General features: G+C 47.0%; 1 protein-coding gene across 7 annotated transcripts in view; it reads left to right on the forward strand.

Annotated features, from left to right (window-relative positions):
- Positions 1-15047, forward strand: part of Cep164 (centrosomal protein 164) — a 60124-nt gene that overhangs the window by 18066 nt on the left and 27011 nt on the right. For 5 of the 7 annotated variants that reach the window (XM_042682921.1, XM_042682920.1, XM_042682922.1 and 2 more), the window contains exons 5-7: positions 4180-4335; positions 4736-4870; positions 6688-6765. In XM_042682921.1, the coding sequence (XP_042538855.1) occupies positions 4180-4335; positions 4736-4870; positions 6688-6765 (369 nt within the window). The remainder of the gene's footprint in view (positions 1-4179; positions 4336-4735; positions 4871-6687; positions 6766-15047) is intronic. The other 2 variants (XM_042682924.1, XM_042682926.1) reach the window with 2 other exon arrangements.

Below are 15047 nucleotides of genomic sequence, written 5' to 3' on the forward strand. Positions count from 1 at the left end.
GTTTCATTCCCTTGCTGCCCCCCGAGGAAGAACCCTCTGCGTCCCTTTGTTCTGACCACATGTTGTCTCCTCCAAAGTACAAGTTCTTACTAGATAGCAGCCCAGCTGAAGACCTGAGCTGGCAGCACGTTCTCGGGGAAGGTGGGAGTCTGGGCTGGGGGAGGCGAAGGAGAGAGACTGCAGGACTGTGGATGGGGCAAGTCTCCAAGCTTGTCAATAAGGACATCCCAGGGAGTTGCAAAGAAACCGAGCCTGATGCCTCTGCGGCTCCAGGGGCGGCCACAGCCGAAGATCCACCCCAGGGCCTTTTACTAATACCACCTGATACCCTGGCATCAGAACCAGCTCGGAATGCCTCTGCAGGGGATTCGCCTAAAGAGAAGAGACACCCCCAAGAATCTCCAGAGACCCTCAGGGAAGATAGGAATCCTAGTGGGTCTGAGGCTGGCTTGGAGAGCAGCAGTGGCAGTTGTGGCAGCCCAGCCTCACCCTTGGGCTCTCATATCCTAGGTGAGGTGCACAATATCCCTTGGGACCTGCAGAGCTCTTGGGCATCTGTGGTAGTCACGGGTCAGTCAGGCCCTGGGCCCAGGGACCCAACCTCCTGTCCTTACCTGGTGCCTGAGCTGTCCCAAGTGCAGAGCTCTGCTGAGGAGCAGTCACACAGTGAAGACTACTCTGAGGATCAGAGGTTCTACCAGCACATCCTGCAGATGGTCAAGATCTCCAGGCAGCTAGAGGGCCTGGGGTTGCCCCAGAGCATGCAGGAAACGCCGTGCAAAGACATCGCCAGCATGGTCTGTTTCATGGCCACAGAGTCTTCCAGGATGTCTAGTGAGGGCGAGAATGAGGCCGTCAGAGCCATGGAGAGGGACCCGAGATTTCTAACCTGGGGCCCAGAGCTGCTGGAACATCCTCAGGAGCTGGCCCTGGCCTCTGAAGGACAGGAGGCCTCTCAGCAAGCACATTGCCAGCCAGGCAGCAGCTCCCCTCAGCAGGGTCTGGTAGAGCTGAGTTCTGACACTGGGCTCACTGCAGAGCCAGGCGAGATGAAGCTTCTTAACCAGGTAGGCATCTCAGAGAGAATGGCCTAAAGCCCCAGGCCTTGGTGACCGGAACAGGGCGGGGGAGCTGGTGGAGCTGATGTAGCTGATGTCTACTACAGCCACCCAGTCTGCTTTCTTGTTCCCTTCTCTTGGTAACTGTGCTAACTGTTCTTAATTCCCTAAGTGGTCATCCTATTGGGATGATAGGTATTTCAAATTAGTTCTGCTCTATTACCTGCAAGGTAGAATTGAATGTATTTATGATTTCCTTTCCTTGTATCTAACTGTAATTCATAGGTGGCTCACATGATTGCAGGTGACTGAGTCTGAGGGTGGACAGGGTGGCCTTTCCCCAGGATATGGGTATCCTCAGGGATTTGGGAAGCCTTTCCCTTGAGTTGATTCTAGAGAGAGGGAGGCACCCTACTCCAAAACTCTGAACTCATCCCTTCTCGGAGGCATACAGAACCAGAGTTAATATTTTCACAAAGGAGTAAAGCTCACAGTTCTCCTCTATCATCTAGTCAGCTGCTTCTGTCCTTGTCTCTTAAAATTGCATGGCCAACCAGTGTCATTCTGTATAGATCATATTCGTGACTTCATTTCTTGCCCCACTGGGACTTGCTGAGGGGCTGGGCTTTCCCTGTCATTCTAAGTCTTTGTTGCCTCAAAAAGTGACCCTTTTCTTCATTCAGAAGGAGTCAAGTTGGATCAGAGGCCATGGTGATCAGTGTGAACTTTGCTGTGGTCCAGCTGTGGCTTTACCCAGTTGTTCCCTCTGGTTCCTAATTGCCAACAGAACTGGTTCTCGGTTAGTGCTAATAACTACTGTAGCACTATAAATATCAGATAAGCTGCAGATTATCCTGAAAGTTTTAATTAGCCCAATGGCAGCAAGTTTATCTGCTCTGGAAGGACAACGCCACGCATAGCCCCACACTCAGAGTTAATGGCCAGCTATAGAGGATGATCAGCTAGGAGCCAGGAATGTATAATTTCCCTGCTAACCACTGATTTAGTAAAGGCCTGGGAGAACAAAGCCCTCAGCATGCCTGTCTCCTCGCTCAGGCCCCCAGTACGCCAGCAAATTAGCCATGTTAGGAGTCTGTAATTTTCTATAAATACAGTGTGGGAAGAATGTTGCTTGCTGATACGCTGGGGCTGTTGGAAGGGCTGAAGATGGGAGGAGCAGGCTGTTGGCTTGCAGTTCACTCAAAGAAGCTTTTTTTTTTTGGCTTTTCATCCTGCTGCATTCAGAAGGCAGCATGAAGTACGATAACCCAGGGCTCACTTCCATCACTGCCCCTCTGTGACTCTTGACGACCTTACCCACCTCGGGTTGTTGTGAGAGTAAAATGAGACGTCGCACCAGTGGCTGGTGCTCAAGCCTTTCTCAGTTGTCCGTCAGTGCCTTTTCTGCAACAGGCCAGATGATGAGGGATCTGCACAGGTTCAGGAGTGGGGCTCTTCTCCCCTTTCTTTCAACTGAGCCTTTGTGTGTATACGTGTGTGTGTATGGGGGCTGGGTAGGGGTAGTGGGTCCTGGGGCTTGAAGTCAGGAGGGTATGGGTGCTATTTCTGAGCTTTTTAGGCTAAAGTCTAGTGCTCTACTGAGTGAGCCACAGCTCTACTTTTTTTTTTTGGTGATTAATTGGAGATAAGAGACTCACAGACTTTCCTGCTTAGGCTGGCTTCAAACCACAATCCTCAGATCTCAGACTCCTGAATAGCTTATTGGCATGAGCTACAGGCACTTGGCATCAGGTGCCTTTAATGCCCTCCCTGTGCAGAAGCAAGCTTTTCTGGGGCCTGCCTGATGGCCTGGCCCCTAGGTTAGGCTGTGGTAGAGAAGATGGCTGACTTGAACAAAGAATTCCATCTTCTCTCTTCAGTCTCTGTGGAATTACATATTTTTTTTTCTTTTCTGTCTTGGGGCTTGAACTCAGGACCTGAGCTCTCTCCCTGAGCCTTTTTGTGCTCAAGGCTAGCGCTCTACCACTTGAGCCACAGCGACACTTCCAGCCTTTTTTGAGTTGTTTATTGGAGATGAGAGTCTCATGGACTTTTCTGTCTGTGCTGGCTTCACACTGTGATCCATAGATCTGAGCCTCCTGAGTAGCTAGGATTACAGGTGTGAGCCACCTGTAGGAATGGCATTTTTGCTTTGTTCTATGCATTTTAAATTTGGGAAAAAGAATTTTGAAGAGCTTTTCATAAATTGACCCCAGGATGCTATCCTAGCCTCTATTTCTGTTAAGCCCAGATGATCACAGTGTGAATGCCATAATATTGACATGGCCCTGACTCTCAAAGGTCCCTTGCTTTCATCTGACCGGAGCAGCTCTGCAAACCTCAGGGCATAGCAGGTACCCTGGTGGATTAGTAAACTGGGGTTTCACACCTTCTGACCCCATCCTGGTCCCCCTTTCCCTCTCCTTCCTCACTAGTACGGAGCCTTTGCATGGCCCTCCTGAGAAGAGAGAAGAGAAGACCTGGTCAGTCCACTGCGGCCCCTTCCCCTGGGCAAGAGACTTTCTAGCCCCTTTCCTCATCAGTAGAGAGGGGGAAGAGTTCTTTTTGTTGCTCAAGCATACTTTTCACAGTTACTTACTTTGATTAAAGGCAGACATGCCCATAGTTGAAGTCAAAACTACTGACAGGTATACAATAAAGAGGAGCAGTCCTCGGTGTGCAGCGCCGCCCTCCTCAGAAGCCTCCCCTTTTTTCCTGGTGTTTACTTCCATCTTTGGTAATCATATGCTGAGGCTGCTTTTTCTTGATACATCAGTTTTAAACTTTATCTATTGAAATTTCTTCTGGTAGCTGAGGGTTTTATGTCTGCCTTTCCTTCCCACATACTTCTGTATGGCTTCTGGAAGGAGAACAGAACCCATGCAGCATCTGCCAGATGTGAGAGAACTGTTTATGTGAGATGGCATCCGAGAGATGTGATTTCTCACACAGTTGGTACAATGGTAATTTCTGGATGTTGTGTTTCATTAGCAGCCTCCAAGTGGAGGCGGTTTAAATTTGAGCGGGCAAGATTTAGATGTTTTATTTTTATATGTGTCTCCAACATTTTCAGAGTCACATGGTATCTGGGGTTTGTAACAAAATGTTTTCTGTCGCCCAGGCCCTGGGTTCCTCCTTGGCCCCAGTGCACGTTCCTCTTTGGGGCCTGGGGCCTTTACGAGGTCATGCGGATGTCCCTCCCTCTGCTGTACTTGGATCTCAAAGCATGAGCCCAGGTAGCGCAACTGAGTCTGGCCAGCTTGGAGAACTCACACTGGTGAGTACTTTTTCTGCTGGGCAGTGTGTTTAGTTGCAGAGCTGCCTTTGTGCCACACTGAATGGTCCATTAAGGAGAAACAGAGTCTAAACTGGATCTTTGAGTTCATAATCTAGTTCAGGAGGAGAGTCCTGCCTCTGTCGTGCTGGATGTGGACTCTGGGCAGAGAAAGGTGGACTGTGGCGCCATAGGCATGTACTGCTCCTGTTCCCTCCCACATAGCCCAGGCAGTGGGAGTTGGAGGAGGGAGTCAATGTTGTGAGCGGGGGTCCCTGTTCAGTTTCATGGGTTGGGCGGGACTTGGTTGGGAGCCATCAAGAAAGGAAGTGGGGGAGTCATTCCAGGGTTATTGGGAAGGGCTTCCTGATGAGTTCTTACATGTTCCTTCTCTCTTTTGGAGCCTCCACAGCCTCTTAAGACTTCTGCTTGTGCAAGGGGTCTCTTGGGCACCATCCATCAGGACAAGAATGCTCTCAACCTCTTGGCTTTAGGGGAGGAGACCAATGAGGAGGATGAAGGGGAAAGTGACAACCAGGTAATGTTCAAGTCCTCTCCCTGGTCTATAAATGCTCTGTGGTATTTGCCATTCTAGTGTGTGTGTGTGTGTGTGTGTGTGTGTGTGTGTGTGTGTGTGTGTGTGTGTGTGTGTGTGTGTGTGTGTGTGTGTGTGTGTGTGTGTGTGTGTGTGTGTGTGTGTGTGTGTGTGTGTGTGTGTGTGTGTGTGTTCTAGTACTGGGACTCAAGGCTGGCTCTCTCCATTTCTGGCTTTTTGCTGGTGAATTGGAGATAAAAGTCTCATGGACTTTTCTGTCTGGGCTGGTTTTGAATCTGGAGCCTTAGAGATCAGCTTTCTGAGTAACTAGGATTACAGGCATGAACTGTCAGCACCCAGTCATTTTAACAGTTATTTTTTTGTGACAGTCCTGAGGCTTGAACTCAGGGTCTGGGCACCATCTCTGAGCCTTTTTGCTTAAAATAGTGTTCTACCACTTGAGCCACAGTTCCACTTCTTTTTTTGGTGGTTAGTTGGAAATAAGACTCTTACAGACTTTCCTACCTGGGCTGTCTTCAAACCATGATCCTCAGATCTTACCCCCCCTGAGTAGCTAGGATTACAGGCCTGAGCCACCCGCCTGGTTCACTTTAACCATTTTTAAGAGTACAGTTCAAAGGTGTTAAAAACTAATAATGTGCTACTGTCACTGCTATCAGTTTCTAGAACTTATTCATAATTCCAAATAGAAGCTATATCCATTCAATGGTAGCTCTTTCCAGTCTCTGGTGATTTCTAATCTAGTCTGTGAATTTGCCTGTGTGAGAGATGTCTTATCAGCACCAACATAAACAATATTTTTCTTCTTGTATCTGGCATCTTTCACTTAGTATATTTTCAAGGTTCATGTTATAGCACGTATTAGAATTTCATTACTTTTGAAGGTTAAATGATACTCCAGTGTATACATATTTTGCTTTTCCACTCATTTCTTGTCAAGTGCATGATGCTATTTTAAAGTAAAAATGAGTGAGTATGGTAGGCACACCTGGGAGGTGGGCCTTGGAGGATCACAGCATCAGAGTTTGCAACATGCCATTTCAGTCAAGACTAAGTCTAGTGGCACGCACCTGTTATTTGGGTGCAGTAGACAAGCTTGTCATCCTAGAGACAAAGGAAAGCCCAATTAGGAGGATCGAAGTCCAGGCTTACCTGGGCAAAATGTTAAGACCCTTTCTTGAGGATACCAATACAAAAAGGGACCAGCTCAAGTTGTAGAGTGCTGGCTTAGCACTCTGAGTTCAAATCTCAGTACTGTCAAAAAAAAAAAAGGTAAAAAATGGATTTCCAGATGACAGCCTCCTTTCTTGATTGGTCTATACGCCTGCTAGGTCTGATCCGGAAAGTAGAACCAACAGGAGCTGGCTGGCACAAAGCATTGTGCATGCTGGTGAGGCCTTCTTAGTAGAGGACCTTCCCTGGAGTCCTCTGAGACCTTGCCTGAATACTACCTGTTAGCTCAGCCCTACCCTCTCCTCCCTCTGCAGGCCCTCACCTGGGCTCACCAATCCCCTTGAACTTAACTACTTGTTTTTTTTGTCGGTCGTGGGGCTTGAACTCTGGGCCTGGGCGCTGTCCCTCAGCTCTTCAGCTCAAGGCGAGCACTCTACCACTTGAGCTACAGCGCCACTTCCGGTTTTCTAGTGGTTTATTGGAGATAGGAGTCTCACGGTCTCTCCTGCCCAGGCTGGCTTTGAACCGCGATCCTCAGATCTCAGCCTCCTGAGTAGCTAGGATTACAGGCGTGAGCCAACCGGTGCCCGGCTCAAACTTAACTACTTGTAACCGCTTGTTTCCAGAGTGCCCGAAGTCCCAGCGAGCTTCTTAAGAATCTGCACCTGGACCTTGAGGCCCTGGGGGATAACTTTGCCTATGAGGTGAGACCTGAGCTTGTTGATAAACACATGTCAGTGTGCCCCTCCTTCCTCCTAGGCCTTTCTTATCAATAGGAGGCATATTTGGAAAGAGAAGCATTTTGTCTAGTCTTGATCAGGATTTCTGGAGTTTGGGGCATTTTTTGGTTTATTTATGTATCAGATAACCATTTATTATGGAAAGTTCCCACATGGAGCTCTTTGCTAAGTGCTATAGGTCGCATGAGTGTAAATGAGATATGCTTCCTGCCTGCTCAGATTATAAAGTCTCGTAGACTTTAGGGGAAGAAATTTGTTGTCTGGACTTTAGGGAAACCTGTTGGAGATGACATTTGGCTTGTGTCTTGAAAGGCAGCTAAGTTTTAGATTTGGAGGATATAAGAGAATAATATAGCAAATGAACAGCTTGAACAAAAGTTCAAGGACTGAAATATGGTAGTCTGTTTTCTACTGTCATCAGAATGTTCGTGTGTGTGTGTGTGTGTAAAATGAGGCTTGAACTCAGGTCCTGGGCACTGTCCCTGAGCTTTTTTACTCAAGGCTAGTGCCCTACCACTTTGAGCCACAGTGTCGTGCCACTTCCAGTTTTCTGGTTAATTGGAGATGAGTGTCTCACAGACTTTCCTGCTGGCTTTGAACTACGATCCTCAGATCTCAGCCTCTTGAGTAGCTAGGATTACAGGCATGAGCCACCAGCACGCCTGGCTCAGACTGTTCTCTGTAAAGAACAGTAAAACTCATCTTGGTGTTGAAATAACTGTTTGTCTTTGTATTTGGAAAGGAACATTCCCTACTATATGTTTTTTGTCTAGTCTGATTCTAGTATGTGTGTGCATGTGTGTGTGTGTACACCAGTCCTGGAACTTGAACTCAGGGCCTGGGCACTGTTCCTGAGCTTTTTGGTTAGGCATAATCAGATATGTTTTGATTGTGACTTCAGCATTTTCTAACAAATAGGGTACTTTTTCCCCCTAAATGTCCCATCTGTATCATCCACCTGATACATTCTTACTTTGAAACTCTTCCTTCTGATTGGGGCCTGGTCTGGGGTAAAGAATTTAGTGTGGGGGCTGGGAAGGTGGCTCAGTGGTAGAGCACTTGCCTTGCATGCATGAGGCCCTGGGTTCGATTCCTCAGTACCACATAAGCAAAAAGAAAAAAGCCGGAAGTGGCGCTGTGGCTCAAGTGGTAGAGTGCTAGCCTTGAGCTGAAGAGCTGAGGGACAGCACCCAGGCCCAGAGTTCGAGCCCCACGACCGGACCCGTGCCCCCCCCCCCCCCCCAAAAAAAAAAAAAAGAATTTAGTGTGCTTGGAGCCAGGTGCTGATGGCTCACACCTGTAATCCTAGCTACTTAGAGGTTGACATCTGGGGATTGTGGTTCAAAACCAGCTTGAGCAGACAAATCTGTAGACTCTTAACTCCAGTTAACCAGCAAAAGACCAGAAGTGGAACACCAGCCTTGAGCAAAGAAGCCAAGCAAGAACATAAAGCCCTTAGTTCAAGTCCCAAAAACCGACCCCCCCCCCCCCACTCTGAATGTGTTTGGTTTCCTAGTTCTCTGACGCGATAGCTTTGTTTTCTTATCCCCTACCACTAATCGATATAGACAGATTGATGGAATAAAAAGGAATTGATTAGGTTTGTGCCTGGGAAGATGAACTTGGGTAGGAGTGTCATGAAGGAAGTCTTGCTTTTCCTAGAGACTCAGCAAGTTGAGGGTGGATTCTACCTCATTCATGTCTGTATGTCTTAACACCTAGCCCAGTTACTTAGAACATAGGAAGTGCTTTGGTATATTTTGTTCAACAATTGAGGAAATGAATAAATGACCTATACTGGGGTGAGGTGAGTGGTATCTAGGCAGATTATGAGGCTTTTTTTCCCCTTCCTTTGTCTTTCTCAGTTTCTGGGTTGAGTAGATAGTTGGTACTGCTATCAGCTGGTGGGTTCAAGATTCCAGTGTAGATTGGTCATGGTTCACTCTGACTTTGGGCAGACTTTTACGTCATAATGAGTTTCAAATGTCCACAAAAAAGATACTTCTTTGACATGTCTTGGATTCTAAAACTTTCTCTTTAATGATATGTGCTTTTTTGGGGGACTGGGAGCTTTTTTTTTTTTTTGTCGGTTGTGGGGCTTGAACTCTGGGCCTGAGCGTTATCCCTCAGCTCTTCAGCTCAAGGCAAGCACTCTACCACTTGAGCTACAGCGCCACTTCCGGTTTTCTGGTGGTTTATTGGAGATAGGAGTCTCACGGTCTCTCCTGCCCGGGCTGGCTTTGAACCGCGATCCTCAGATCTCAGCCTCCTGAGTAGCTAGGATTACAGGCGTGAGCCACCAGCGCCCGGCGGGACTGGGAGCTTTTAAACATTTTTTTATTGTGAAAATACTGTACAGAGGGGTTACAATTACGTGGGCAAGATGATGAGTACATTTCTTATCAAGCATTGTAGCCTCCTCCTTTGTTTCCCCTTCCCATCCCTTGATCTCTTTGGTACCATGGTGAGGTGGTTCACAGTGTCTCTCATCCCAGTCTCTAGCACACAGCAAATTCATTTCTTTTCACCACATGGAGTGTTTGGATTGCTATGGAGGAATTAGGCAGAAATAAAACTTTTCTGTTGGGAGATTAGTGACGGGGATGAATGAGGGGTTCTAGACAGGCAAAGCTACCCCTATGTGGTCCTTGTCCTTCGGAATGCTTTCATCTCAGCTTATAGTCCCTGGCTCCTCTGAGCTGTCCACCTTCCCTTGCCCCTGGCCATCGCAGGCAGCCCATGACAGCTCTCCTTCATGGGTTTGCTTTCCCCCTGTACTGAGCAGTCACTTTGCACAGGATTCCATGAGAGGGCAGTAGGATGGCAAAAATACAGCTCTGTTTCCTTCTCCCTCCGCTGGTGTCAGATCCATTTCTAGTCTATTACAAACCAACAGGGAAAGGTGAGTGAGTGGGGGAGGAAGAGGAGTGGTAGGCAGGCAGTGTGTATGGCCATGTGGTGCTGAAGAAAGCCCATCAGCTGGACGGAGGAGCGGGAGGAGCAAGGGCTTAGCAATCACAGGATGATGTCAGTGTGATTGGAAGCGTGAACTACACCAGGGAGCTGTGCAAAGAATTGAGACCAACTGGATGAGTATGAGACTTGGAAAATAAATCAGACTGATGTTTGTCTTGGTGGAGGTCTTCCCAGAGCAGGGTCAATGCTACTACTGCGCTCCCCCCCCCGCCCCCCCCCCCCCCCCCCAGTGCTGTAAGGATCATAGGAGCCCTGCCTGTTGTCCTGGTAGGGGGTACAGATGGCCATGAACCTGGAGCGCTCATGGCTTTTGGGGAATGTTAAATATTCATATTTATGGGATGGTTCTTACAGACTCCTCCGCACATACTCTTTGTGCAGATGGTAAAGTCTTACAGCTTGGGCTGTGGCAGGAGACAGAGGAATGTGAACATGGACAGGCCCAGGGTGAAGCTGGGTTCCCACTGAGCCTGGGATGGGAGGCTGTGATGCCTGAGTGTGGATGCTGGTTGGGGGCTTCAGGCCTTGGGTTTGGGTGACAGACAAGCACGGAGTCAGATGTGATGCTTCATGTCCATTTGTGGATGGTCTGTAGCCAGTGTTTGTCTCCAGTGACTTAGACTCATCACTGAAATTAGTCTACATTTGTGCAGAAAGTACAGTCGTTTATTTTAATAATAACCATTTTTAAACAACATATTTAGGCAGGCAGACTAAGGTCAATCCTGTGATATGAAAAGTCTGTTTTGGAGGGTGTTGAGGGTGTTGTTACATGCTAAGTATATATTCTACCAACAAATGGTGTCCCAAGCTAAAAATCTTTTGAGGATTTAAACTTGAGAGTTGAATAGACTGGAGCAAAGATTTTGTTTTGTCAGTTGTGGGACTTGAACTTGGGGCTGGGGTGCTGTCTCTGAGCTCTTTTGCTCAAGGCTAGCCCTATACCACTTTGAGCCACAGTGCAATTTCTGGTTTTCTGGTGGTTTATTGGAGATATGAATCTCAATGGACTTTCTTGACCGGGCTGGCTTTGAACCGCCATCCTCAGATCTCAGCCTTCTGAGTAGTTAGGATCACAGGCCTGAGCCACAAACACCTGGCTGAGCAAAGATTTTTATAATCTGATAATGTAATGTTACCAGATTAATGTTTTCTCAGGTTTTTGATTTTTTTCTTTTTTCTTCTGCAGTATTGGAGCTCAAATCTAGGGCTTTGGGCATACTAGACAGTGTTCTATCATGGAGCACACTCTAACCCACTGATATCCATCCACTGTTTTGATGGGCTACTTGTTTTTTTTTCCATCATTTTGAATAGCTAATGAATAGTTGAAGTTTGTTAAGCTATTTTTCCTTTCAAAATCACCTTAACAAATAGCCTAATCTCTGTATGACTTTGATGCATAAATATTACATTGCCTTTTGGCAGAAATGGGAAGCCTCAACTTTACATCTACACTACATGCTCATCCTTTTAAAAGTGTTTAGCCAATAAGACTTTACGCTGTTATGTGCCAGGTCTTGAGCACAAGAGGGTGCTAATCTGTTGAGGGAAACAGACAAGGATACCAGCAATTGTAGTATAGCTATTATGGCAGAGGATGGGGAAGACTCTGCCCCAGGAAGAGCCAGTGATCTGTGGGGACCAGTTTCAGTTTGTCAGGAGAGAAGTGGGGTGGAGAGAGATTTTGCTTTAAAGGCTGGGGATTTGATTCAGTGGTAGAGTACATGCTTAATATATGCAAGGCCCTCAGTTGTATCAGATTAATCGATTAAAAAAAACTGCGAGCCGGGTGCTGAGGGCTCTTGTCTGTAATCCTAGCTACTCAGGAGGCTGAGATCTGAAGATCATAGTTCGAACCCAGCCTCAGCCTAGGTAGGAAAGTCCATGAGACTCTTATTCTTAATTAACCAATAAAAAGCCAAAAGTGGAGCTGTGACCCAAGTGGTAGAACACTAGCCTTGAGAAAAATAACTCAGGGACAGCGTCCAGGCCCTGAGTTCAAGCCCCAGAACCAGCACCAAAAAACAAATTACCCCCCCTCAAAAAAACCCCAAAACAACAATGTACATAACATATTCTTTTTTTTTCCTTGTTGGTCTTGAGGCTTGAGCTCTGGGCCTGGGACTGTCCCTGAGCTCTTCATTTTAAGGCTAACACTCTACCACTTGAGCCACAGTGTCACTTCCAGTTTTCTGGTGATTAATTGGAAATAAGAGTCTCACAGACTTTTCCTGCCTGGGCTGGCTTTGAACCACAATTCTCAGATCTCAGCCTCCTGAGTAGCTAGGATTACAGGTGTGAGCTCCCAGCTCCCAGCTCCATAACACATTCTTGACATTAAATACCATGACATTTATCCACAGCAGAAGACAATGTGTGTGTGTGTGTGTGTGTGTGTGTGTGTGTGTGTGTGTGTGTGTGTAGGGTATGGCTGGAAATCAGCCATACCAGCTGGCAGGAAATGCCTTGCATCAAGTGAAGAGGCGTGGGCTTTGTCCAGGAGGCACTAGGTACTGTCTGGGGTCTGACACCTCTTCTTGCCTCCTGATCCAAGGTCTCTTGCTAGTTAGTGTTTTTGGGGGGCCAAGCTTCAATCCCAGCTTCAAGCAAGAAAGCCTTCCTTAATCTTGGCCCAGCATGCACTTGGCCAGGTTAGATTGTCCCTCCTTGCTAAGTGTGGCTAGCTAGACACCCCTTGCCCACCCCTAGAATCTTTCACCTTCTCCTTGGAGACCAGGTGTGGAGCTCCTGCTGAGTGCTGCCTGTTGTTGGGGGCGTGAGGCTGAGGCCTGGCCAGAGCTGGAAGCTGCTTGTCTAAAGGATAGAAGCTTATTCCCTCTTTGCTCAGTGATCGCAGCATATTTACTCCGTTTGAGCTTGGGATGCAGGGAGGTGGCACTGGGCGCTCCCTGCCTCTTCTACTCCCACCTCTGCTTTTCTTCCAGGGTCAGTCTTGGAGCTAGTGATAATGCCATCCCTGTCTCTAGTGCTTCTTTGCTTTGGGCAGTCAAGGCTCATAACAAGACCCATCTGGAACATTTCACTTTTCTCAATGTTGGCTCAGTTCCCTGAGGGCATAATCTATGTCTGGTCATACTTAGTTTCCTCAAGGTGGTGTTCTGCCCATAGATGGTGCTGAGTGGATGAATGAGGGAGTCTCATCATTAAACATGGGTTAACATTTATGAGACACTGACAGCATACCAGGCACAGTTCCACTGAATGCTAACTTAGTGCTCGTTCATTTAATCTTCCAAGCATCCCTGTGAGGCAGATACGACTTAGATCCTTGTATTTAAGAGGAAGAAACTGAAGCACAGAGAAGTGAAATAATCTGCCTACTGTTAAGAGCTTTTTCTGCATCTCTGCATCTGCAAATATAGAGCTAAGATCTAAGCTTAGTCATTCTGTCTCCAAAGCTGACTCTAAACCATGCTGCTTTACTGTCTCCACCATCCTTGATGCTTGGTTAGCTTGTAGCTAAGCCGCCAGACTTTCAGGCAATGACCATGTCTTTGGGCTTCACAGATACTTTATCAGAGAGCATCAGTAGATTCCATATTTTGGGTGTCTCCTTTGACCTTTCCTCTCTTTAGTTGTGATAGCTGGTTTTCTGCCACTATAATGAAATAACTGAAAGAATTTAACAACAACCAAAAAGGTTAAATTTGGCTTACAGTTTCGGAAGTGCACATCCATGATTGATTTTGGGCCTGGGATGAGGCTGCACATCCTGCTGTGAATGTATGGTAGAGTAAAATAACTTACATTGTATCCAGGAGTGAAGAAAGGAAGGGACTAAGGTACTACAATCCCCTTTAAGGGAATGCTCACAATAACCTAAAGATGAGGTCTCACTTCTGAAAAAGTTCTGTCCTTCCTAATAGTGCCACCCTAGGCACCAATCATCCAACACTCAGGCCTTTCAGGGCCATTCCAGATCCAAACCATTGCATTAATCATGCTTCTTGTTTGAGTTTTTAGGATAGGGAATCAAGAAGTCTTGAAAATCCCTCATCAGAAGTTGTTCAGCCTGACAGCCTAAGTGTTGTTAAGCACAGATGTTTTCTGTGGGGAAGGCTTCTCAGCCTGAGCCCAAGAGAGATCACTGGCTCTATTTCCAAGAGAAGATTTTCTGTTTCTATTTTGGTCAACTCTACAGAATTCAAGCAAAAGCATCCTTAGATTTTTACTAGTCTTTAGAGTACAGTCTGTGTATAAGAAGCAGGGTGTGGCCGCTGGCAAAGTGTCCTGCTCAGATCTCCTTTCAAAAGATCCTACTGAGCTGAGAGCCAGGGCTCATGCCTACATTCCCAGCTACTCAGGAGGCTGAGATCTGAGGATCATGGTTCAAAGCTTATCCCGAACAGGAAAGTCCATAAGATTTACTTCTATTTAACCACCAAAAAGCCTGAAGTGGAGATGTGTCTCAAGTGGTAGTGTGTTAGTTTTCAGTGGAAAAGTTAAGAGACAGCACCCAGGACTGAGTTCCAGTCCTAGTACCAACACACAGACACAGACATACACACAGACATAGACACAGCCGTGCGCGCGCACACTCACGCACGCACACACACACACATACACACACACAAAGATTCTCCTGAACATTGCTTAGAGCTGAGAGCTGCCAGCTACTAGCTGATGCCCAGACAGTGGTTCTTCCAGAAAGGAGGGTCACCGGGCACTAGGGGCTCACACAGGTAATCATAGCTACTTAGGAGGCTGAGACCTGAGGACTGTGGTTCAAAGCAAGAAAGTCCATGAGACTCTTACCTCTAATTAACCACCAGAAAACTGGAAGTGGAGCTGTGGCTCAAAGTGTAGAGTACTAGTCTTGAGCAAAGGTGCTCAGGAAGAGTACCCAGGCCTTGAGTTCAAGCTCCATGACCAAAACCTGCAGGGTTGCCAGTGATGAGCTTGTATAGGCAGGCTTTGGAGTGAAGGACACCCTCTTCATTTTCCCCTGCTGCCTGTGAAAAATAAGAAAGAAATTTTAGACTTTTCCACCTTTCTCTCACCTATTGTCTATTTTCATCTTTCAATAAATATTGGCATAATAAATAAGTGTGCAATCTTATGATCTGGCTAATGTTGGAATGAGATAGATTGATTACTGGAGGACATGAGAGAGAGGACGGAGTTGCAGTGGTTTTCAGGCTCAGCAGTGTATGTGCATCACCAGCAGAATTCTGAATCAGTAGATCTGGACTATGTATGCATGTGTATGCATGTATATGTGTAGGAACTGTGTTTTAAAAAGCCGT

The sequence above is a fragment of the Dipodomys spectabilis genome, unplaced genomic scaffold (genome assembly GCF_019054845.1).
Source record: "Dipodomys spectabilis isolate Male_0828 unplaced genomic scaffold, ASM1905484v1 ptg000076l, whole genome shotgun sequence".
Lineage (NCBI taxonomy): Eukaryota > Metazoa > Chordata > Mammalia > Rodentia > Heteromyidae > Dipodomys > Dipodomys spectabilis.